The sequence below is a fragment of the Trichosurus vulpecula genome, chromosome 6 (assembly GCF_011100635.1).
Source record: "Trichosurus vulpecula isolate mTriVul1 chromosome 6, mTriVul1.pri, whole genome shotgun sequence".
NCBI lineage: Eukaryota > Metazoa > Chordata > Mammalia > Diprotodontia > Phalangeridae > Trichosurus > Trichosurus vulpecula.
In genome coordinates, this window is record NC_050578.1 from 26404283 (window position 1) to 26429447 (window position 25165).

The window sequence follows — 25165 nt, forward strand, 5'->3', positions numbered from 1 at the left end:
CCATGTCACAAGTCTCCATGCAAAACAAGTGCTAACATTTATTCTCTCTTGCCCTATACAATTTCCACCAGTCTTGGAAGAGGGGAAGAAAAATCATTTTAAAAAATAGTTGACAGCATATGTAATATGAGTTTTATGTAGATTTAAAATGTAAATCCTACTCTAAATTAAGGGTGCTGGAGTAATTCCTTCTTTGACATGTATTGATTTTTTTGTTCCAAGTCAAGTACCTTGTAACCAGGGCAAGTTACTGGTGATGCAGTGATTTATGTCCTCCAATTAATAGTGGTTCTAGTAAGCTGTTGAAATGTGACAAAATAAATGTGATGAGGCTCCCAAATCAAAGGGAAAATTACCGGCATGCCCTACATATTTCAGGCCTCATCCCTGTCCCCAAAGTGTTATTACCAGGTTACTCATTGGATTCTGATGGCCCTGTTTTGCAAGTAATCTGACCCCTAACCCAAATGCACATCTACCAATCTGAACAAAAACAAAGACCTTTTCTATTGGAAAAAAAAAAAACTGAAAACCTTCCCCAAAAACTGATTTGAAGGAGGATTTTTAAATATTTGTATGTGCATTAGGGCCCCAGAGCATATGATTTCCTTTCTTTATTCTATTAATTAAGCAGATTCACTATAAGAAGAGACCCTTTATTTCAATAAAGAGACCTGCAAATATGGTTCAGGGTCTTTGCTGCCTCTTCATTTACTTTCCCATTTTCCCTCCTATACTCATAACCACACCTTCTTTTAATTTACTGCAATTAAGCAGAGGCCTATTGAGAGGTGTTGATAATTAGCCCTATGGCAGAAGACTTCAAAGACTTCAGTCTTCTGGCCCCACTGGCCAAAGGAAATTTCCAAAGTAGCTTTCTCCATTGATAGCCTCTTACTTAGGCAGTCAATTAAAAGGCCATTTAATTGATGCTGATCAGTTTACACAGTGGAATAAATCATTCCTGAAGTCTTTATTTCTTACCTGGGGGTCTTAGCAATATACCTGTTTCTGAGAACTCACTAATGCCACACTAATTGGTGCAGACCAAGGTCTTATATAGCAAACCATTATGGCAGAGGATTGCTGGAGTGTTGTCAGTATAATACCCTTAGATTTTTACATATCGGAAACACTTTTCCAGGAAGAAACGGCCTTTAAAAGAGTTTAGAGAAAATATATTCATGGCAGGAGACAGTTAAGGTCTAACAAACTGAATTACTGTAATTATTGTATGTTAAAATAGGAAAGGTGTATATTTCCTGAAGGAATTATATAAATTATTTTATTAGGAAGACTTAAATCAACCTGTCAAAGGGGGCTTGTAACTATTCTGTTGTACCAGTTGCTGAAGTAATGTTATGATTATATGAGAGGCAGATTAATGAGTTTATAGAAGTTGTGGGAGTATATGGACCATCATATTTTTCCCCCTTTCTAGGGTGGTAAGTATAAGCAAGGATGTTTGAAAATGTTGACACTTTTCTCAGATGTCAAGAATTTCCCAAATTCTTGGGAAAAGCCATGGACATTGAACTACCTCATGATTATCTAAACATAATATGTTTGAGATGCATACTCAAGGCATGCAATAACTGAGTAGCTTTTTTTAAACAATCTTCTTTATGATGGAGGAGACAATATTTTACTTTTCCATCAGGCACTGTCTTAGGGTGGTGCTAGCTTTTCCAATTTAGTTCAGTTCACCAAACATTTATTAAGCCTATACTATGTGCCTGGGGACAGCTAGAATGCTCAGTAGATAAAGTACTTGGGCCTGAACTCAGGAAGTTCAAATCTGCCTCAGACACTTACTAATTGTGTGACCCTGGGTAGGTCACTCTGTTTGCCTTAATCTACTGGAGAAGGAAATGGCAAATGACTCCAGTATCTTTGCCAAGAAAACCCCATGGACAGTGTGGTCCATGACGTCATGAAGAGTTGGACATAACTGAACAAGCCCAGGACCGACCATGGCATTTTTAATAAAAAGATAAAAATGAAAAAGTCTGTGCCCTCAAGAAGCTTGTATTCTAAGGGAGAATAGAGTAAGTCATTTCTAGAGGAAAGGCACTAGCAACTGGGAAGATTAGGAGAAGTTTCTTGTAGTAGATAGCATGTGAGCTAAACTTTGAAAGGAAATTAGGGTTTTAATAATGCAGAAGTGAGGAGAAAAAGACGTTCCAGGCAATATGTGATTGTATAGCATGATAAGTAATAGCTCAGTTGTGAATTTTGTTAGGGGCCTTTAGGAACGTAATGGCAAAAACTTAGAGTATAGTTGTTATTTTTGGTTTAGATACTTTGTAATGATAGAAGTGCAGTTTAAAATAACTGTTTGCAGATATATGTATGTATATACATATATAAAAAAACTGTTTGCAGTTATTTAATCAAAAACCAAATCACAGTACTCCCAAAAAAAGTCAGTCTCATATGTATCTATATACACATATAATTTAATTACTTAAATGTATGAACCTTTCATGTCTGCACTGTGGTTTCTAAATGTGATTTCACAATTATAGATCACATTTCTGCAGGTTTTTTAGATTCATGTAATACTTTTCTCATAACAAGTTGAGTTAGAGATTAGCTTCTTTTCTTATGGTATTGCCATGGAATTCTCAATATGTACATAGATAATCCTGATAAAGATTTGATAGCAATGAGGAAGTGAGCACATGCGTCAATAGCTGCCATCTTGGTTTGTCTTTAAAAAATAATGATGATGCTTGTCATCTTTCCGTTATCTTAGAATCTTCTCTTTTGTCTATCTTCATAATTGATTCCTGAGTTCCTTTAAAATCCTATCGCTTCTAGCATGAATTTCTACTATGTGTATTTGATGGAATTCAGCTGCTCTTCCTGCCTTCCTTTTGGTCTACTTGACTGACATCTTTAGTTCTTCATAAAGCATATCAGCTATAGATAAAATAGAGTCTACACTTAATGATTCCTCTGTAATCAGTGATGAAAATGGCTCACTACAGAAATATATGGCTCAATCTGTTTCATTTCACATCTGCTTGTATTCCTTCCAGTTTCATTGATAAATGTTCTTATGGTGATCTGAGCAACCTAGGTCTCATATCAAGATTTCTCCAGACTTCTCTTCCCCTCACTACTTTCCATTACTTTGTGAAGAAATGCTGCTTTTAATCTTACTTCCTACTTCTTTTAAATGTGCAATGTCCTTGTATTTTTAACAAGTACCAGTATTCTAGATTATTATTATTACTTGGACCAAAATGGACAATGAAATTAGCCCATAACTGCAGAGCAGGAATACAATGGGCTGGCTTGGAGACCCTCCCCTAGGCTGTTTAACATTCCATGATTATCAGTGCATCACTCTGTCTTTTAACTATTTCTGGCTCTCCTTATAGAAATCATCCATTTCTATTTCCAATGATATATTTCCTTCTCTATGGAAGATTTATGGAAGAACAAGGACAAGAATTACCCAGAATGAGAAGACTGGGATAGCTTTGTTATCTTCACAATTGAAGAGAGTACCCATAAAAATGATTTCATGGATCAATTGCAGCAATAAAGTATGTTTTAAGTATGAACAAAATCTCTATTACACATATGAAGAAACTGAGACTCAGAGATTGAAGTGGCTTGCCAAATGTCACGTAGATCAGGGCTTCTTAAACTTTTCCCCCTCAAAACCGCTTCAGCACTTCTTAAACTATGGGTCACGACCCCATATGGGTCATAGATAGTAGGAATTAGAACTGGTACTTAACCTTAGATTTGTCTCTTTTCGTTATGCCGTCCTGCCTCAAACATTTAATTATAACGCATTAAGAGCAGTGATTAGAAGGGGCTGACAGATAAATCTTGGTTTCAAGTAACTAAAATATGATGCCCTCGGCATCAGAGATATCCATAAGTGGAAGTAGTGAACACCTCGTCACCAGAGGTTTTAAAGCTATTGATTAGGGATGAGTAGAAGGTAAGGGAGATTATTTGATCAGGTATCATATGGATTGGGTGACCACTGCTATCTCTGAGATTCTGTAATTTAAAGGAGATTCTGATTTAAATGGAAAAGAATGAGTAACATCCTAAAGATTGTAGAACTTGCTACCAATGTTTGAAATTTACTATATACTCTCCTCCTTTTAAATCCTAAAAAGATTTTCAGAAAACTTTGGACAAACTGTGACTCCTCAAGCAAACATCACATTAATTCTTATTGAATCCACTACCTTGTTTCTTTCTATTCATACACAAAAGGTAACAAATAATACAGCTCATCTCTGAGTAAATTGTAAATGTGTGTTTAACTACAGGTTTAAAATAAGAATAAATCACGCTATGTCCATATCAAAACTGATCACATGGGTGTTTTTCATTTTGATTGTTCTTTATATCCTTAAAAAAGTGGTAGCAGTAAAATTGTTTTAATTTACAAATTAAGTTAATTTACTAATTAATTTAATTAATAAGTTAAAGAGCAATAAGTATTCGAAATCAGGTTTATCAGTAGCATAGAAAAAAGAAGAAAAATCTAAGAAAAACAGAAGAGGTTTTTTTGTTGTGCATTTAAAAGATATTCAAGCATTTGGAGGATAATTTATGGCTTGAAAGACTTTTTTTGTATTCTCACATTTCAAAAACTTAATCTGATATCAGAATAATTTTACTTAACCACATAATTACATTATATATCTCCCTCTATATGTGAAAATACAATCCATATTTATGGATTTTTTACATCTGGAAGGATAATGAAATTATGTTGGATATTTTCTTAGAAGGTTTGTCTGTTGGCATGACTCAGTTTTCCAGAATTAATGCAGCATAAGTAACTTAAAATTTTAAAAAATGAAATATAGTAAGATTGTTTCAGACTAACCCAAGTGAAGAGTGATCTGAACTAAGGGAAAGGCTAGATTAAAATTGTTGCTTTCTTTTTTTTCAGTTTAGTATGATTACTTCTCAACCATATAGTAAGTTGAACAAGGCTATCAAAGTGTTACCTAGTGAAGATTCTTGGGAAATTTGCTTTATTGACTTCAGATGTTCAGAAATTTAGGAAAAGATGATGTATAATTAATATACTGATTATTTGAAGAGTAAAGAAATGATAGAACCAAAAGAGACAAAGATTATCTAGTCTAAATCCTTTCATTTTGCAGTTGAGGAAACTGTGGCATAGAGGCAAAATGATTTACCCAAGGTCATAGCTAAGCTGCTGAGACAGGACTATGATTCTGATCTAATGACCACATTCTTTATACATTGAGATGCAAAATAAAAGCAAAAGATATATAAAGTCAATAAGTATTAAGCTTCTCCTCTGTTCCAGGCACTGTGCTAAATGCTGAGGATAATAAAAAGAAAAGTAAAAACAGTCCCTGCTGACAAGAAGCTCACAGTCTAATTGGCAGAGGGAAGGGGGAGATAAATAACTATAAATAATATATACAGGATAAATTGGAGGTATATGTATGCACATATATGCATATGTAAAATTAAAATTTCCTTGCATTCTTTTTTTTACATTAGTATTGTGTTCAATGCTATAGAAAACTTTTACAAAGCAAAGACACACTTTAACTTCTCTGTTGCCTCCAAATTATTCTAAACTCGAAATTAGGAAAATCCAAATTAATGGTATTTTGGTATTATTGATGGGCTCTACCTTCAAAGGCTTTTGTGAACTATATAGACATTATAAATCAATGTTTTATTTTTAATAAGCTTGTTTCTATAAAGTTAGCAGTTAACAACTTTGAAATATAAGCCATTAATGACCAGATAATGTGAAATGTTCATTCCCCACTTTGCTTTGACTTTTGCCAGGGCTGAGTTGTGTCAGTGTCCTAAGAAATAAGAGATTAGCTGGAATAAATGTTTTAATACAGTGAGAATTGTAAGAGTTATGCCCTAGCTAATGGTTGAGCTCCTATATTCTTGGCCTTTCACCATTGCTCCTCCCTCTATGTAAAGCTATCCAAATTTTTTTTCCTGATTTTACTGATCTTCCCTCTTCAAAAGAAAGAATGTGTGTATATAAATTATAATAATTTTATTATAAAGTGAAATATTATCAAGTAGGTATGTGTATTAATTATTATATGATATATAAATATATATTTATACAATGTGTATATATGTATATACATCTTTTCTTTTAAAAATATGTTTAGTTTATTCCTTTTTTCCCCTACAACAATCATTTAATTCCTCCTCAAAACTCCCTTGTGAAAAAGCAAAATAATACATGAAAATATCTGATGCAATGATTATATCCTACAATGTATCCAATATCCTTCCACTTCTCTACTGGTAAGGGTGGAGGTGTATTTCACCATTCTCCTGAATAGCCACCATTTTGTCAGTTACTCAGAATTTTACTTTTTTTAGTTACCTTTTCCTTTCCTTTGTTCTACTCATTGTGTTTATTGTTCTCTTGGTTGTGCTTATTCTCTCTGTATCACTTCATTCTCCCCATTATTATCTAATTCCTCATCTCACTATTTCTTATTATAAAATAATATTCCACCAACTTCCTATTTTTGTCATCTCTGCCAATTTACATAGAATGAGGTAAAACTATAGATTTTTTCTAAATTTTTCATTTTTCTCCTTTAGTGATTTGGGGTCCTTTTTTTCACATGTTGTCATTTATGATTGGCAATTCTTTTGTAAATTGTTCATGCCTTGGAGTTTGATATTTGTGTTACTTCCCTATAGTAATTTATTCTAACGCATTCTGATCTATGTTGGACTATAGCAAACATTCTTCATGTAATTTTCTAAAATGAATTCTGCTTTTCAATTTAGTTCAGTTCACTCCCCCAAATATATGTTTAAAATATGTAAAACTTTGTACTTGTGGGAATGCAAAGATGAGTAAAGCACAGCCCCTACCTTCATATGGAGCCACATCAGAATATCTTGTTTCTTTAAAAATAGGTATAGGCATGAAAAGGTTTCCCTTAGTCTAATGAGAAGACTCCTAGGTTTAGAGTATTGGTATCTGGTTAGTAGGACTGATATAATAATGATAATAATAATAGCTTTTATATATATATATATATATATATATATGCTTTACATATGTTAACTCATTTGATATTAACTAGATATGAAGTTAGTTTAGACACTTGTCTGTTTCATCTTCTCTCTATATATGCCTATATATGCATATATATGCCAACTTGCTTTATCTACACAAACAGTGTGATGATAAAATGAGATTATAGATATTAAAGTATTTCAATAAATTTAATAACCTATGTAAACTCTTTATACTGACTAACTGAAATCCTGAGATTAAACTTCTCATCTGCTATCCCCCATAAAGAAACTTAAAAATATTTTAAAATAACAGTACAAATCCAATTTGCCATGAGTCGGTTGTCCAAAAAAAATCCCATTTGAAATACCATAAACACATTAATTTTACAATACTCACAAAAAATGGACAAGAATGTCAAAGGAGATAAACCAGAAGTCTAAGAGAAACATTGCCCAGTTGTGAAAAGCGAGTGGTACCTGTGATCCCTCTGTGTCCTTCTTTCAGAGAATCTTACACCAAATTTGGAAGGTACTGACTTGTAAAACATTTATTCTGACAGACCTGGTGAATATCAAACCAATCAGTAGGAAACTAGCTTGTCCTTCTGACTGGTTTATATAGGAGTGTTAAAGTTCATAAACAAAGATCTTAAAAAATTTGACATATAGCAGATGGAGACTCCTAGGAGATTTGAAAGTGCTTAGATGAAATGTCAGCTGGAACAGAACACAAGCATGAAACATACCCCTATAATAAGCTGTCTCATGTACTACCTACTCAAATGCCTTTGTATAGCATAAGTATGAAAATGTTTAAATGACCTAGTAGGGTAAGAAGACCCTCAGCTGCAGGAAAGGTTGCTAGAATTAGTTTGAGAGTTGTTTTCTGTCAAGTATTTTAAAATCAATTGAAGATCCCCATTCACAATGATAAAAACAGTAACAATTCTCCTAATTATAGGTGGTACAGGGGATAGAGAGCTGGATCTGGAGTCTGCAAGACCTGAGTTCAAACCCAGTGTCAGATACTTATTAGCATCTGTGACCCTGGGAAAGTCACTTAATCTATCTGCCTCAGTTTCTTTCTCTGTAAAAGCAGGATAGTGGTAGTACCTGCCTCCTAGGGTTGTTGTTAAGATAAAGTGTGGTCATATTGGTAAAGCACTTTGAAAACTTTGTTGTTGGGGTTGCATTATTACCACTTCCTCTAGTTGCTCATATTTACACAGACTTTGAGATTTATCCTTATGAGAGAGAAGATCAAATCTAGCAATTTAGTTTTAGACAAAGTATCAATAACTGCAAAGTACAAACTGCTCAATTTTCAAGTGTTACTTAATTTCATTATTGACACAATGAAGTTGTGTAATGTCTAGTGAATATACTTAATAAAAGAACTAAAGTTTCAGTAATAATCCAACAGTAGCAATCTGTGCTATTCAACCTCAACTAAGAAATAAATGAGAATTTTAGGGAAGATCTGGTAAAAAAAATACAGTTTTTTATAAACAGCAATGAATAAGATTCTGTCTGATGGAAAATGTCATCCAAAATCGTTGAATAATACATAATTAATGACTATTGGTATAACCAGCACCCCATGGGCTCTCCAATGAGTTATAGTTGATGAAGAGACATTTTTATGTGATGCTAGATTTGTCATTGAGCTCTTTGTTAAGTCAAGAAAGAATTCATTTCTATCCAATAATAATTTTTAACCTCCTACCATGTATAAGACAACATGATAGGTATAATAAATTTTAGAAAACCACAAGTATGAAACAATTTTTGTCTTCAAGGAGGCTACTGTATTGTACTGATTTGGTGGGATGAATGCAAGAAGAAAACTGGTAATTCTGCCACAAAGTTAGCAAAAAACTTGTGTACCCAGAACTCACACATGTTAATACGTGTAAGGCATGATGTTTTTGACAATGATCACAATCTTACGAGGAACATAAAGCTTTACGCATATGAAACAAATTTTTTAAATGGAACATAAACCTGTAGGCCAGTCAGAAAACATTGATTTGGAAAGGTTTGGTGGAAATGAAAAAACTTGAGCTCTACGTTGAATGATAGTGTGATTTGGCAAGACTCAGAACTATTTGAGAAAGAGAATAGCATTTTTAAAAAAGCACAATGTGAAAAATAAGAACTCCTTTAGTGGAGGACAAATGGGAGATTAACTCAATAGTAAGGTTCATTTTGAGGAATATTGTAAGTTAAAATTGGAGAGATAAATTGTGATCAGATTATGAAACATCACATTCTCTTCTATTGATTACTTCCAATATATCCAGTATTTATCTTGTTCGTACACAATTGTTTTTATGTTGTCACCCCCTTTAGATTGTGAGCTCCTTGAGAATATGAATTGTCTTTTGCCTCTCTTTGTATTCCCCAGTGCTTAGCAAACTCTTGGCAGATAGTAGATACCTAATAAATTCTTATTGACTGAATAAGGCTTAGTCTGGTATGTATGTACAGGGCAGATTTGAAAGATAAAGGATTTGGGGCAGCTAGATGGCATGGTGGATAGAATGCCGGCCCTACAGTCACAAAGTCACATCTTCCTGATTTCAACTCTGGCCCCAGACACTTCCTAGCTGTGTGACCCTGGCAAGTCACTTAACCCTGTCTGCCTCAGTTTCTTCATCTATGAAATGAGCTGGAGAAGGAAATGGCAAACCACTCTGGTATCTTTACCAAGAAAAGGCCAAATGGGGTCATGAAGAGTTGGACACAATTGAAATGACTGAACAACAACAATAGATGGTGCAGGACAAGCAAGATTATTAAAAATAATCTGGTTATGAAATTATGATGGCCTAGAGTAGGTTAATGTCACTGAGAATAGTCAGGAGGGGATAAATCATAGCAATATTTTGAATGAAGAGTTAGTTTGAATGAAGAAAGATTCCAGTGTCTGATTTGATACAAAACATAAAGAAGAGAGAAGAACTTAAGACAGTATCAAGCCTTTGAACTCGAGGGATGTGGAAGGTGATGGTTCCATTGTCAGGAAAAGAAATCAGTTTAGGAAGGAAGGATAGCAATAATACTTTCACGTTGGAATGCCAAAACTTACCACTTAATTCAAATTATCACACAAAACAGTCTCTTTGCATTATAGCATGTGAATTGATGTACAGTATATGAAAAATGTGCTCAAACACCTTCTACCTTCCATGGAACTTATGACTGTAAATTCTAATTTTGCATAACTTTGGAGAACTGCCATTTATGTGAAATGATAGATCAGAACACTTCAGAAATGATTTACTATTTAACAAGGGATCTTGATTATGTTCATTTTTTCAATAATAAATCTTTCCCACAAGATAGCACAAAAGATAAATGTAGAAATTATGGTGTATGTCATTGTTTTATTTTAGAACAAGATTAACAGTGCATAGTAGCAGAAAAAGATGCAGGCCCTAAATGTGAAAGCTCCTTTTTTCCCTGATGAATGAGCATTTATTCTTTTAATAATAATAATACTCATGGTAATACCTAAAAATGGATATGTTCCTAAACATAAAATGTCAAAACATGAAAAAATTAGAAGAGAATGGTATCAGATGCTTCTCACAGCTCTGACTAGAGAGAAGATTCCTAAACAAATGAGGATAGAAGTAATCAAAAAGATAAAAGAGATAATGTTAATTACTTAAAATTGAAAAGGTTCTGCATGAACAAAATCAGTGCAACTAGGATAAGAAAGGAAGCTGTCAAACGGGAAGAAAAAAATTTTGTCTCACATAACTCTGATAAGATTCTGATAGCCAAGATGTAGAGGGAAATACAAGGAAATAACACAATATCATAAGACCAATAGCCATTCTCCAATAGGTAATGGGTCAAAAATACAAATAGTTTTCAAAATGATAATTATGATATATCAAAACCATAACCATTCAGATCTAATAAAAGATATCTAAATCAAAAGAGCTCTGAACTTTTCCACATCTCAAGCAAATATGACCAAAGATGGGAATAAGCAATGTCATAGAAAAGCAGGTAGACTAATATACTGCTTGAAGGATTGTTAATTGGTCCAGCCATTTTATAAAGTAATTTGGAGTTATGATAGCAAACTAAATAAAATATCCGTCACTTTTGACACAAAGGTCCAATAGCTAAGTACCCCCTTAGAGGTCAGAACCAGAAAGAAAGATCCCATATATACCAAGATATTCAGAACAGCGTTTTTTGAGATAGCGAAGAACTGGAAATAAAGTAGATTCACATCATCTGAGGTATGGTTAAAAAACAAATTCTGGTACATGAATATAATATATATTACTATACCATAAGAAATGGTGAAAATGATTAATTCAAAGCAGCATGAAAAGACATATATGGACTGATAGACAGTAAACGGAACCAAGAAAATAATGTACAAATTGATTATAACTGGATAAGTGAAACCAACAACAAAAATGAAATTGAACATTGATCAACAATATGGAGAAGAATTGTAGGCTCCAGATTTGAAAGGGTTAGTGTTCCAGTTGGAATTATAGAATTTATTTGGGATTAGGGCCTACTTGACCCTGGAAAAAAGATGAGAAAATATACTTCCCTCCGTTCTGTTCAGTGGTAGAGGACAGTAGTTATCATTGCTGTCAGACGTCATTGAAGTCTTAGTTTTGCTGAACAATCTTTTTTTTACAAGCTCTGCATCACAAGGGATGACTTACTAGAGAGAGATGTGCATAGAACTTGTAAACTATAAAGAGCTATAGGAATTTTACTTATTATTTTATTTCATCTTGAGAAAAAATCATACTGAAAGTGACAACTCAGATTAATATAGCACTTTCCAGTTTACAAAATGTTTTGTCCAGCTCTATTCAGCAAGATTGGGAGTCCATCTTTCTGCAGCATTTTTAGTGTTGACAGCCCCTCCTTTTTAGAGCTAGCCAGCATGTATATAGCAGTTTAAGGTTTGCAAAGTACTTTACAAATATTATCTCCTTTGATCCTCATAACAACTCTGGGAGGGAGGGACTGATAGAATATACATTCAGAGTTGTGCAGACCATTTGCTCTAAGGCTAAAAGTTGTAGAATAGTTAGTCCTCAACCTTGATAAAGGAGATTTCCCCACTATAACCTGTAAAATCACAGATCTTCCCCACTGCCACCCCCATTACTAATCTGTTAACAACGTATCAAAATTATAATTAGGATTCTATTGTAAAATCAAAAATGGATTGGAGAAAGGAGGGGCTTAAAGCAGGGAGACCAACCAGAATGATTATGCAATGTAATGCAAGTGAGGATTTAAACTCTAGTTGTAGTAAGTTTTGTCGACTAGAGAGAATGGATGCAACAGATGTTTGGCTAATAAAATCCCCAAGACTTCACAAGTAATGGCATGTTGGGGTTGGGGGAGTTGGAAGAGTTGAGGATCACTTGGAAAGATAAATAGTTGGGTGTTAGGAAGGGGAATGTTGTCCTCAACAGAAATAGAAAAGTTAGGGAAAGGAGCAGATTTAGGGGAGAAGGCAATGAGTTCTGTTTTGGACATATAGAGTCATAGACATCTACAGGATACCCAGTGGGAAATGCCTAAGAGGAAGTTGGTATGGGACTAAAACTTAGAAGTGGCAATAGTGCTGACTTTGTATATCTGAAAGTCTTCCCAGAATGATAATTGAACCCATGGGAACTGGGAAGATCAGTGAGAGAGAAGGTATAGAAAAAGATGAGGACACGAATCAGAGCTTTGTGCTATTCTTTATTCATTTAGGAGAGAGGACATAAGTGACAACCCAGCCTGGATCTGAGGAAGAGTAGCAAGACAAGTAAGAGGAGAAGCAAGAGAGAACAAGGAAGAAGGGGTATTTAGGACAGGACGGTCCATTGGAATCAAATGCTTTCAGAGAGGTCAAGAAGAATATAGTCTAAAAGGGAAGTATTAGAATTAAATTTCCCCAAGAATATATACATATATGTGTGTGTATGTGTGTGTATACATTTCCCCCACAAAACACATATATGCCTGTATATGCATGTCTGTATCCACGTACACATGTGTGTATCTATGTATGCTTGGGAGAGCATCTTTCTGCAGCATTTTCAGTGTTGACAGCTCCTCCTTCTTAGAGCTAGCCAACATTTGTATACCAGTTTAAGGTTTGCAAAGTACTTTACAAATATTGTCTCCTTCGATCCTCACAACAACTCTGGGAGGGAGGTGCTGTTGGACAAATGCATACCCTGTATTCTAGATAAACATACACCTCACTTTTCAAGTAAAAACATGTTTGTGTGTTTTATTGAGTACAATATGCCAAGACACAACACTGCTAGGATCAGAAGATCTAGAGATCCACAGAAAGGAGATATTATTGTTCACGTTCTTTGTGACCCCATGGACCACATCATCTCTCAAAGTCTGTCCAAGCTCATGTGCGTTGTTTTCATGACACACAGGAGACTCAGCAACAACCTGTCGCAGATATATTTCAAATTACACAGGCCAATGTCATTTGACAGTGTTAGGAAAGATTTGCCTTCCTAAGATGATACTAGAAAGGGACAAGAACCTGGATCTTCCTTGTCTTTATGATGCACTGCTTAACTGTTTAACTGCAATACTCTTCTTGCAAAAGTAGAACTCAGCAGGTACCATTTTACCTTTAGTTCTATGCATCCTGGGCAATCTCCAGTCATCCTGGTGAATATCAGGCCACTGGACCCAGAGGGCTCTAGAGGAAAAAGTGAGGCTGGTGACCTTGCACAGCCCTCCCTCACTCAAAGTCAACTGCAAGTCATGTCATCATTTCCCAGATGTCATTGTCCTGTTCGAGAAAGAAGAACTAACACCACCACCACCACAACAACAACAACAACAAACTTTAGTTCTGCCATTAAATTACCGTTGCCCCTTCTTCTATTTTGATTGATTCCCATCTGAACACTTCCTTGACTTAGTGTTTACAGGTTTGGAGGACAGGTTTGGGAGTAAGCTACATGTGAGGTAACCTTTGAAAAAAAAATATCCCTGGGTTTTGTTTTTGTATTTGGGGGAAGAAAGGGGATAGTTCTACATATGTTGAAGGATCTATTATGGTCTCAGTAGGTTGCATTTTTAAAGATGATAGAATTGAAAGCTGCTGGATCTAGCAGTTCTTTGTAATGGGACCTATTGAGGAAAAATCACAGTGTTATATAGATCTCCACTTCAATTATAAACTTCTTCTTCTTTACCAGGATATCCGGCACTACCCAATCTAACCCTGATTCATGTCTCCATGGAGTTATCACCTCTGGAGTAGATTACCATAAAAAATGATCTGCTTATCCCCTATGACTGGCAATGTTGAGAATTATGGAACTTGACAAAGTCCATTGTTTTGAACTGTAGAACTATTTTAGTTCATTTGGTTCACTAAAGGGATAATTTTTATAAGACTCATCTTTCATTTATCAAATAATATAAAATATGATTGCAAATCATGTCTATTTTTGAACACATTTTAAGTAACATTTTCTTCCAATTTTCTTCTTATATGTTTCTCTCAGAGCTCCTGATTACATATATTATCAAATACACTGATTTGTACCAAAAAGCTAATCAACTTACTTTTAAAAAGAATGGATTTTTCTTCAGATCAATTCTGTACTATTTAAAAAGTGCAGTTTAATATTTTTATCAGTGACCTGGATAAAGCCTTAGCTGGTATGCTTATTAGAATTGCGGATGACACAGACTGGAGAATATAGCTAACACGATGGGTGACAAAGTCAGTGTCGAAAGGAATCCTAACAAGCTAGCACTTTGGGCTGTGAATGTAACATGATGAAATTCAGTAGAGATGGGCATGGATAGTCAGAAGTTGTTCTGAAGAAGATCCGGGGTTTTTAGTGGACTGCAAACTCACTATGAGTCAGCATTGTAATGTGCCAGCCAAAAGGTAATATAATTTCAGAGTAGCATAAAGAGGGCTAGAGCTTACTTGGGAGATGGTAATCCCATTATAGTCTTCCCATATTAAAAGCTCAGGTGGCCATAGTTCACTTATATTCTGTCCTTGCCATACCTCATCTGCATTATTGTGTTCAGTTCTGGATATCACACTTGTACAATTAAGTTTCATACTTCAGTGGATAAGGGATTTCATCATTGTGGACATCCTCTTCATTGGTGCAGACCACAAATCATTTGCACCTTCACATTTGCATGATTCTTTTCCATGTTCTCCCCTAGGTCTTCAACAGATGCTACTCAGATCAAACAAATGTAAACTGTAATATGATAAATGAAAGAAATATAAAGTCCTAAGAGATCCGCTGATGAGGGAATAGAGTCCAAAAGAGAGAATCAAGGGAGGTTGCATGGAAGAAATGATGTTTGAGTTGTGTCTTGAAAGATGGATATTATGCCAGCATTTGAAGATGGGGGAGAAGAATGGTGATGTTCCAGGAATGGGAAAAATGAACAATGGTGGAGGCATTAACATTTTTGGCGTAGCCAGGGGGCAACAAGTAATCAAATAGACCGAAATTAGCTCACATAAAGGGGAATAATGTGGGATGAATTTGGAAAGGTTAATTGGAGAAGTAATGAATTAAAAAACATCTGTTAAGTACTTAATATGGGTTAGGCATGGTGCTCTATGCTTGGGATATGAATGCAAGCAAGCGAGCAAGAAAGTTAACAACATTACGGAGGGCCTTGATTGCCTGGCAGAGTGTTTATTGGATAGGCAATGGGAAGCCATTAACAGTATTTAATCAAGGGAAAGATGAGACCATTTTGGTTCATCAGGACAACCAATCTGGCCACCATATGTAGGATGGTTTGGAGGATGCAAAGACTGGAGACTGGGAGACCTGTTGGGAGGTCATCATAGTTATCCAGTATAGAGGCAGGGAAAGCCTGAACTAGCTGAGGAAGAGTAGGAATGGGGTGGGGGAGGGGGGAAGAAAGAAATATTGAAGAGGTAGAACTAAAGGGATGGGATGTAAATCAATCATGTAGGTTACCAAATATTCTCATTATTCTGAGACACCTTACAGACACTTAAGCCAGTGTTGGGTGTGTCCCAATAGGAATTCTGAGAGGTAAAGTTCTGAACAGGATACTTTTATTAGTAAGGCTGGTAATTACGAATAAATGAGTTAATGGCCTCTCTTGATAACCAAAGACTTCAAGTGAAGGCTGACAGTGTATAGATATTAACAAGATAACAGAGTAAAATCTCAAGCTAGACATTCAATGAGGAGGTGGGATCTCAGTTCCTCCCCATTACATCATTGCAAGATGAGATCAATTCTCAGGTGATGGGAGTAGTCTACAGGTGATGGGAATTACAACAATAGCTTTAAATCAATTAGATTGGCCTTTAGGTTAATCAAGTTTCTCTGGAAAGTGGGTGATGGGTAAAGTTACAAGGGGTCGGGGGATGGTGGTACAAGGCACAAGAAGAGACTTGAGTGACCTGAGGTTACCTGACTAAACCTACAAGGATAAGGCATTTAGATTCACACAGCAAAGGGGAATATTAAATCTATGCTAGCTTGATTATGTCTTAACAAAAATAGAATTAAAATCAATTTTCAATCTCACAGGTGTTTTACATAAGTAGAATATTGAAATACTATAGTATTATACTGCAGACTCAAGAAACAAGCTCAATAGTAATTCTGATGGGGGAAAAATTCTGTTTCTGATTGCCTTGCTTTTCAAATCCTAAGTTCAGCGCATCAATACAAATTATTCAATTATTTATTTTTTAAGATAACAGCCCACTTAAACAAACAAAACCAATCAATATGTCTTCTGTCCCATTTTTCTATGCACTTTGAAAAAGGAGTTCTTTAGTCTTGTAATATGCTTTCTTTCTTTTATTTTGCCATGATCATACTTGATTTATACAGAAGAATCCAATCCTGCCTAAAACTTCCCTGTATATCTTTGTCTGGAACCATATCACTCCAGGTTGCATTTTCTCTAGGTTCTGCAGGCTTACTTAATATCATCTGGTCTCAGGCATTGCTTGGTTGGAGAATATCCATGGACAGGGAATGATATTGACAAATGGATATTGTATTCCTGCTCAGGGATACAGGACACTGTCATAAAGTTAGGCTGTAGAACCATAATTCAAAAGTTGAAAAACCAACATTTCTGGTTCTGAGAGGCAAGATAAAGTGAAAGATTCTGAAGCTTCTCTTGATTAGCCAGTCACATTGTTCAAAGACCTTCTACTGCACAAAAGCTAACCTAGAGCAGCTAGGTGGTGCAATGGATAGAGTACCAACCATGAACTCAGGAGCAACTGAGTTCAAATCCTGTCTCAGACACTTAGCTATGTGACCCTGGGCAAGTTACTTAACCCTGACTGCCTATTTTAAAAAAGAAAAACATTAATCCTCATAGAATCATATGCATATAATAAAAGAGTCAGAAGGGAGCTCAGAGGCCAGCAATCCAATTCATTTCACAGATGAAGGAACCAACATTTAGAGAGTTTAAGTGACCTGGCTTCATACCTGAGACAGGATTTGAACCTATATCTTCTGACTCCAAGTTCAGTGCCTTAACTACAATGCCGTACTGCCTCGAACATGAATAACTCCTGTGAATTGGAATCTTTACTTCTAAATCCCCAGTGTTGAAGTTTAAACCTACTTACTACATCCTTCTTATTGTTCAAGTCCAAAATTGAATTGTCCCTCTACCTTCTTTTCTCAAGGCTAATTAGTCCCAATGATCTTTCCTCGTAGATCTTAGTCTGAAATGTTTAATCAGCTTCTATGTTCTCCAAGCCTTCTCTCAACTCCTTATGTCTCCTTAAGTTGCTGAGAATTTCAGAACTGTGCACTCAAGTTTGCTATACTTCTATTTATATACTCCGGTATCATTCTTGCCTTATTTTTTCCTAAATAGCAGCACCATATTTGTGCTAAATTTAATTTTCAATGCTTATAATGTTTTAGGTATTGTGTATAGGAATAGAATGTTTAAAAGCATAGCTCCTCTCCTCAAAAAAACATTTGAATTCTAAAATGCCTCTGCATTTATTTTAAATTTGTGATCAAAGATAGTGAACCATTGAGCATAACCAAATTCTAGTGCTGATTTTTTCACTTACCTCCTTCTATACTTTTAAATGGATGTAGCTATTATCAGGGTTGTCTTATCTTCAAAAAGTCAGCTAAGTAAATTCCTACATTGCCAAAGCCCTACCCAATGTTCCTAGGAGTATAATTAATCTTCTCCCTATTTGGGTAGAAGAAAAAGATCCCAGTTATCCTCTAAGATACTTCCGCGCAGCATAATACCACTAGTCAGTTCTTATCTCTCTGTTTCAAAAATATACCTTCAATGTAGCGGGTTGTTGTTCATCCTTTGTTCTCAAAGAGGACCAATCACACCAAGAGCATGATGTCTCGACTTGTGCTTATACTGCATTTGAGTGAGGCAGAAGCACACAAAGTCGTCAGCCTCACTCTCTCCTCCAGAGTCATCAGAGTCTGGTGGCAAGACAAAGGTCAATACGACTGGCAATGGTAGCGAGTCAGTCTCAGATCCAAGAACGCTGAATTTCTAGGCCTCTTTCTTAGATATACTGGCTTGGTGACCCTAGGAAAGTCACTTAACTTCTCAGTGCCCTAGGCAATGCTTTAAGGTTATAGGTTGCAGAGAAAATGCCAACCTGTATTAGTAAAGAGAGTGTCCTCACCATGGAGTTCCCTATATCCGTGAAATAGTGCATCTACTTTCCATCTAAGCTACTGAAGCTTGAAACCACACTAAAACTTTTGGGACACCCTATGCAGTAGTGCTTTTCAAGTTTATAAAGCATTTTACATACATTATCTTATTTGACATCTCTATTTCCCCTAGGATTACGTGGAATCTCTTTTGTGTGGCATATAAAACTATTCACAATCTGGACCTTCCTGTAATTCCAGTCTTGTAAAAGAGTACTTCCCATTCCATGCACAAAGATCTCACCATAACGGCCAACTTGGTGCTCCTCACACATATAGCTCCATGCCTGGCGTACACTCTCTCCTTATCTGGCTTGCTTCAAGGCTCAGCTTAACCTTTCCCTTACGTATGAAACCTAGTCTCCAGCTGTTAGTGTGGCTGTCTCTAAGGTTACATTTCATCTGTTATGTATGTCTCCCCTCTTCCTCCTCCTTCTCTCTTCTCTTCTCTCTCTCCATATATAATAAACATACCTGTCCATATGTGTCACGTACATGTTGTCTCTTCCATTAGAACATAAACTCCTTGGAGGCAGGGATGGGTTTTGTTTTTTTTTTGTTGTTGTATCTCCTATGCCTAGCACAGTGACTGACACTTAATAAGCACTTACTAATGCCTGTTGAAATTTTTAAAAATCCTTGTTGATTAATTGTATCCTCGTAGTAATGCAAAGGTATTATTACACCCTTAATCCATATGAAGAAACTAAGTTTCAGAAGGACCAAAAACCTTGCCTGTCATCATAAAGTGTCAGAGGTGGAATTCAAACTCTAGATCTGCTGCAGCTTTTTGAGAGTGGGGAGAGAAAAGGGGATGGACCGCAGATTTGTGATTTCAGTGCCATAGGAAATTACCTGTAAGGAAACTGAAAACTTACGTAGATTTAACTCCCTCTTCTAATACAGAGAGATGCCTATCCTGAGAGGGGTATAATCTTAGAGCTGCCTGGGGTGGTTATTGTTTAGTCATTTTCAGGTTAATATGTGAGTCAGAGTCACAGAAACTGGACTTCAAAAGGTCTTTATGGCTGAAGGCCAAGTCTCTGTCCTTTACATCATATAGGCTCTCATCATGCTACTGTCTATGAAATAAGGAAGATTGAACTAGTTAATCTCCTAGAAATTATTTAGTTCAACCCTTTTGCTTTACAAATAAGGGCACTGAGAATTAGAGAGAGGAAGAAACTTCGCCCAGGTAATGTTGAATGTAAGTGGCAGAGAGGGGTTCAAAATCCAGGGCTCTGAATTTTCTTTAATTGACTGATTTAGTAACATTTCAAGTCTTACTCCCCTTCCCCCCACCCTACCTCATCCCCTACCACATTCCTACAAAGATACCCAGTGTCCAAAAGAAGAATAATTTGATATGGGAAAAGTCTGGTTCAGTACGTGAGATATTTGAGTTACATCTTCTTTTAAAAAATCTGTCTTAGAATATCTTAGTTTATAGCATTGAGAGAGCATAGAGGTAAATTATTTTAACTCTCATTATGAAAATGTGTTAGCCTTCATTTGTTTAACTTCAGTCTGAAAACTGCCATTGGGCAATAGAATGGTTGTTGCTTCTCAGCAATCTAAAATAAATATTTTTTGGCTTCATAGTATAAATGATTGAAAATAAATTGTTTTCTGTCATAGTAGCCAGTAATTGGTGACATTTTCTTGTCATCATGGGATTATAAATGTTAACAATATATATGCTATCAACAGGTTCATTAAGCTATATTAAAAAAAACCCACAAACCAGTAGTCCATTCCCTTTAACAACACTCTACAATTCTCAAGTATGGCATGGATATTTCTATATATTTTCAAAGTACCTAGTCGACTTTTATTCTTTGATTACTCAACATTTATTTTTGCCGTTCTTCAAATTTATTTCTAATCTAGAGCTTACCTAATAAGCAAATTCTTTTGACCAAGTATAGTTAGAAAATACGTGATAAGTAGCAACTCAGTAAGACAATTCTTTACAATAACCGAATTACAAAAATCAGAATAGGATGGGAAGAACACGGTGCAGTGGAGAGAGTCCTGGGTATAGGGCGCAGAAACAGAGTTCATGTTCCACCTCTGACACTTAAAAACAGTTCCTAGGGGAGCTGTTGTGAGGATCAGATGAAATGGTACATGTAAAGCGCTTTGTAATCCTTAAAGAGCTATATAAATGTAGATGGCACTATGGTTTGCCTAAGTGATTTTGCTCAGATCACTTAGCCTCTCTAGCCTTCATTTTCTTCATGTATAAAATTGAGGCAGCTAGACTTGATTAGTGGTATCCAACTCAAATAGAAATAGATCCCTGCCAGAAGTGTATTGACTTAGAAAACCACAAATTAACATTATCTCTGTTGTACTATTGTATTTTTTTATCCATTTTGTTAAACATTTTCCAGTGACATTTTAATTTTATTCGGGCAACAACACAGTTACATTGGACAATTCAGCACTAGATAGTACCTTCCTTCTGTTAATTATTTCTATTTATTCTATACATAGCTTGTTTTGTATATATTTGCTTGCACATTGTCTCCCCATTAGACTGTAAGCTCCTTGAGGGCAGGAATTGTCTTTTGCCTCTTTTTGTATCTCCAGTGCTTAGTGTAGTGCCTGGCACATAGTAAGTACTTAATAAATACCGATAGATAGATGGATAGAAAACACATAAGGTCCCTTTCAGCACTAGGCCTATGATCCTAAAAACTGAAAATTCAATAGAATACATACTTAAAAGCACACAAAATGTACTCGTGTAATTTAATTTTAATATTTTCCTCCCATAGGATTTTGCCCATACTGCAAAAATAATCGTGAAAACGACTCTTGAAATTTCTCTTTCAGTATCAAACTTTGATGACCTACTTCTCTATAAAGAAAAAAATATCCACAGTGGAGAGTTCCCTTGATTAGTTATTTCAATAAATAATGTGCCTATCGCATCTTTATACATTGTGAAGAGCTCTAGTAAGGGTATCCACCCACCATCTCTTGAATGCTCTTCTTTGACCCAAACAGAAGAGTGGGGATCACTCTTTAATGTCCAACAGCTTTTCTAGCTTCTGTCAGAGTCATTCTTTTCCTTTTCAAAAGCTGCCCAAAGGATGGATAGAGGAACTAACAATAAATGTCCTCTCTTACTCTTTGGCTTTTATAATCTGTGTCACCTTTGATAAGTTGTTCAATTTTTACCTGAGAACATCCTCGTTTGGACTTTGCTGACATTGCTTTCTGCTCCTTCCCTCACAGAACCCTTTGGGTCTCTTAAAGCCACCCTCTCCACGTGCTCACCACCATGTGCTCTAGGCAATTTACAAGAAATGAATTCTTTGCTGCCCGATTATAAATCACGTTCTGCCCTTCCTTTCTGTAGCTTTGACAACACACTGACCACCAAGGTGACTTTTACTTTCCTTACCATAATGAGTACCAACCATGAACTCAGGAGGAACTGAGTTCAAATCCTGTCTCAGACACTTAGCTATGCGACCCTGGGCAAGTTAGTTAACCCTATTTTCTGGAATCTTGAAAATGTCCATCTGCCATCTTATTCATCCTATGGATACACAGGACATACTCACCTATTGAATGGCCTCTTCCATTTCCCGAGTTCTTTGTTTCCTTGGGTCAGTTTCACAATTACATTTGCAGCAAAGTTAAAGTATTTGTCTTTAATTTCAAAGCTACCTTATGTCCCTTACCATCTCCCTGTATTTTGCTCTGTCCCTTGCCACATAACAGATAGCTAATAAATGTTTGTCAGATTCAGTTGTGTTGAATTTTATATTTTCTTCATGGGTGTATGGAATCACTTCTTCTGCATACGGCTTGCCATGTTTCTATCCCTAACTCCTGGGTCTCCACTTAAGAAAAATCAGTTTCCTTAAAATGAATTAAATAGTATGGTTTTTTTTTTCTAATTTTGCCTCTTCTCATCTTTGAGCAGTGGAAATACCTTCCTACATTTCCAATGGGCTGCTAGGTGGCACAATGGGTATTGTGCCAGTCCTGGAGTCAAGAGGACCTGAGTTCTGATGTGGCCCTGGGCAAGTTAATTAATCCTGTTTGCCTCAGTTTCTCATCTGTAAAATGAGTTGGAAAAGGAAATGGCAAACTACTCCAATATCCTTGCCAAGAAAACCCCAACTGGGGTCATGGAGAGTGGACAGGACTGAAAGGTCTCAACAACAACACATTCCCAATCCTATCTCCTACAACTTTCTGACATAAGCAATCAGTTAACATTTATTGAGTGTCTACTAAGTGCCAGGGACTGTGCTGAGATGCAAAAGGAGACATAAGACAGCCCTTGGTTTTAAGTAGCTCACGATCTAATGAGAGAGATAACATGCATACAAATATAAACAAAGCAAGCTATCTACAGGATAAATAAGAGTTAATTAACTGAGGGAAGAGCACTGGAATTTAAAGGGCTTAGGGGAAGGCTTCCAGTAGAAATGTTAGATGTAGGACACAGAACATTGATATGGTTGGGTTTTTTTAAGGGTTGCTAAGCACTTTAGACCTGTAGAAGGTGGGAATTCAGTCGGGGATTAAAGGAAGCCAGGGAGGAAGCAGAGGAAGGAGAACATTCCAGGCCTGTAGAGCTGAGAGATGGCATGTCTTGTTCATGTAACAGCCAGGAGGCCACTGTCACTGGATTGAAGAGTACATGGTGGGGAGGACAGGTAAAAAGACTGGAAAGGCAGGAAAGGGCTAGATTATGAAGGGCTTTGAATGCCAAGCAGAGGAATTTTTTTTTTTAAATCTACAACCAAACTGTTCTACTCCTCAATTCCCAAATGTCCTTCATGCTTTCCTGCCTCCATAACTTGACTGAAGATTTTCACCTAAAATACCCTCCCCCACATCTCTATCAAAATACTAACCATTCTACAAGATTCCATTCAAGTGTGACTTCTTCCATCAAGCCTTCCCTGATAATCTAATTCAAAAGCCATCTTGCTCTGCTCTGAGCCCTTGCAGCACATCTGATCTGTAGTGTTCATGGGGCTCTTCTTATTTCCTGACTTATCTCTCTCAGTGATAGGCTTATAGCTTTTAGGTGTCATATACACACTTACACATGCCTGTAAATTTCATAATAGCTGCTCTTTAAATGTTTTTTTTTTAGGTTTGAAACACTTTGCATACCTTACTTGATTTTGACAACAAGCCTGTGTAATGTAATCTCCATTTTACAGATAGGGAAACTGAGACTCATCAAGCTGAAGTGACTTGTCCATGGTCACACAAGGGTCAAAAGATGGGATTCAAATCAAAGTCTCACCTGACTCCAAGTCCAACATTCATTCTGTATCAGTCTTTTTTAGCATGTCTCCTATATCTTTGTATATTCCCCCTGCCAGTGCCTAGTATAAAGCCTTGCACAGAGTAATTATTTCGAATTAATGAATCAGTCAATGAAATATCCATCTAAGCAGACATAATTTCCTCTGACAAAAAGTACCAACTGGGAAGGGATGGAAAAATTGACTCTTTTATCACTCAACTTTGGTGAGCTGATTGAGAGATGTAATATAATGTAATATGACAGCATATGATGTCAGTTCATGTTTAATATAGTCTTGTATACTGAGAAAACTCTAGGAAATGTGTAGTTGTATAAAAGAAAAAGCATTTCCTGCAGGCATTTACAATTTTAATTAGTATTTAAACAATTTGTATTTTCTCCATTATGGTTTCTTCTTCATTTGAGTCCATTAGGTTTTCCTTCCTGAACAGTTTATGTAGTCTTCTGATAATATGATAGTCTTCTGAAATCATGGTTAATATTTTAGTAATTCACAACCTGCCGGTTATATAAAAATTATTTTCATATTACATAGAACCATAATATATCTTATAGTCATATATATGTAATAATATATGTTGAGAATTTTGTTTAGCAAGGTTTATACAATCCTGTGGAGCACTTTAGAAATCAATATTGTAGAGTACTGTAAGACTGAAAAAAAGTTGCTAAAAGTACTCCCCTGTGTTCCCATTAATTTGTATATTATCAAGGTCTTTATTAGGAATACAGTTGCTAATATAAGCTTGTAATAAACAGAGGATAATTGAATTTTCAATATTTTACCACCAGGGAGTAATTTTCTTCTAAGACCTCTGCTCCATCTTCTAGCTAATTGTCAACAGTTACTCAGCGCTACCATATTCATGTCACCAAACAGTGAGGGGGTAGAGATACCTACCTGCTTCGATTTTATTGTAATGTATATACCTTAAACCTCTTTTAATTTCATTTTAGGTTTTTATTAATTATTTTTCTCATCATTGTTTGACATTTATAATGAATCTCTGGATTTACATGCCCTGGTTTCTGTCTAGGAGAAATATCACTAAAATTTCTCTTGGCTCATGTGTCAGAA

At 35.9% G+C, this 25165-nt stretch overlaps 1 protein-coding gene across 1 annotated transcript in view; it reads left to right on the forward strand.

The window, feature by feature from the left end:
* The window catches only part of LOC118854578 (teneurin-3-like), a 47516-nt gene extending 25913 nt beyond the window's left edge, over positions 1-21603 (forward strand). The window contains exon 3 of the mRNA XM_036764939.1: positions 21560-21603. Within this exon, the coding sequence (XP_036620834.1) occupies positions 21560-21603 (44 nt within the window). The remainder of the gene's footprint in view (positions 1-21559) is intronic.
* Positions 21604-25165: the final 3562 nt, after the last annotated feature.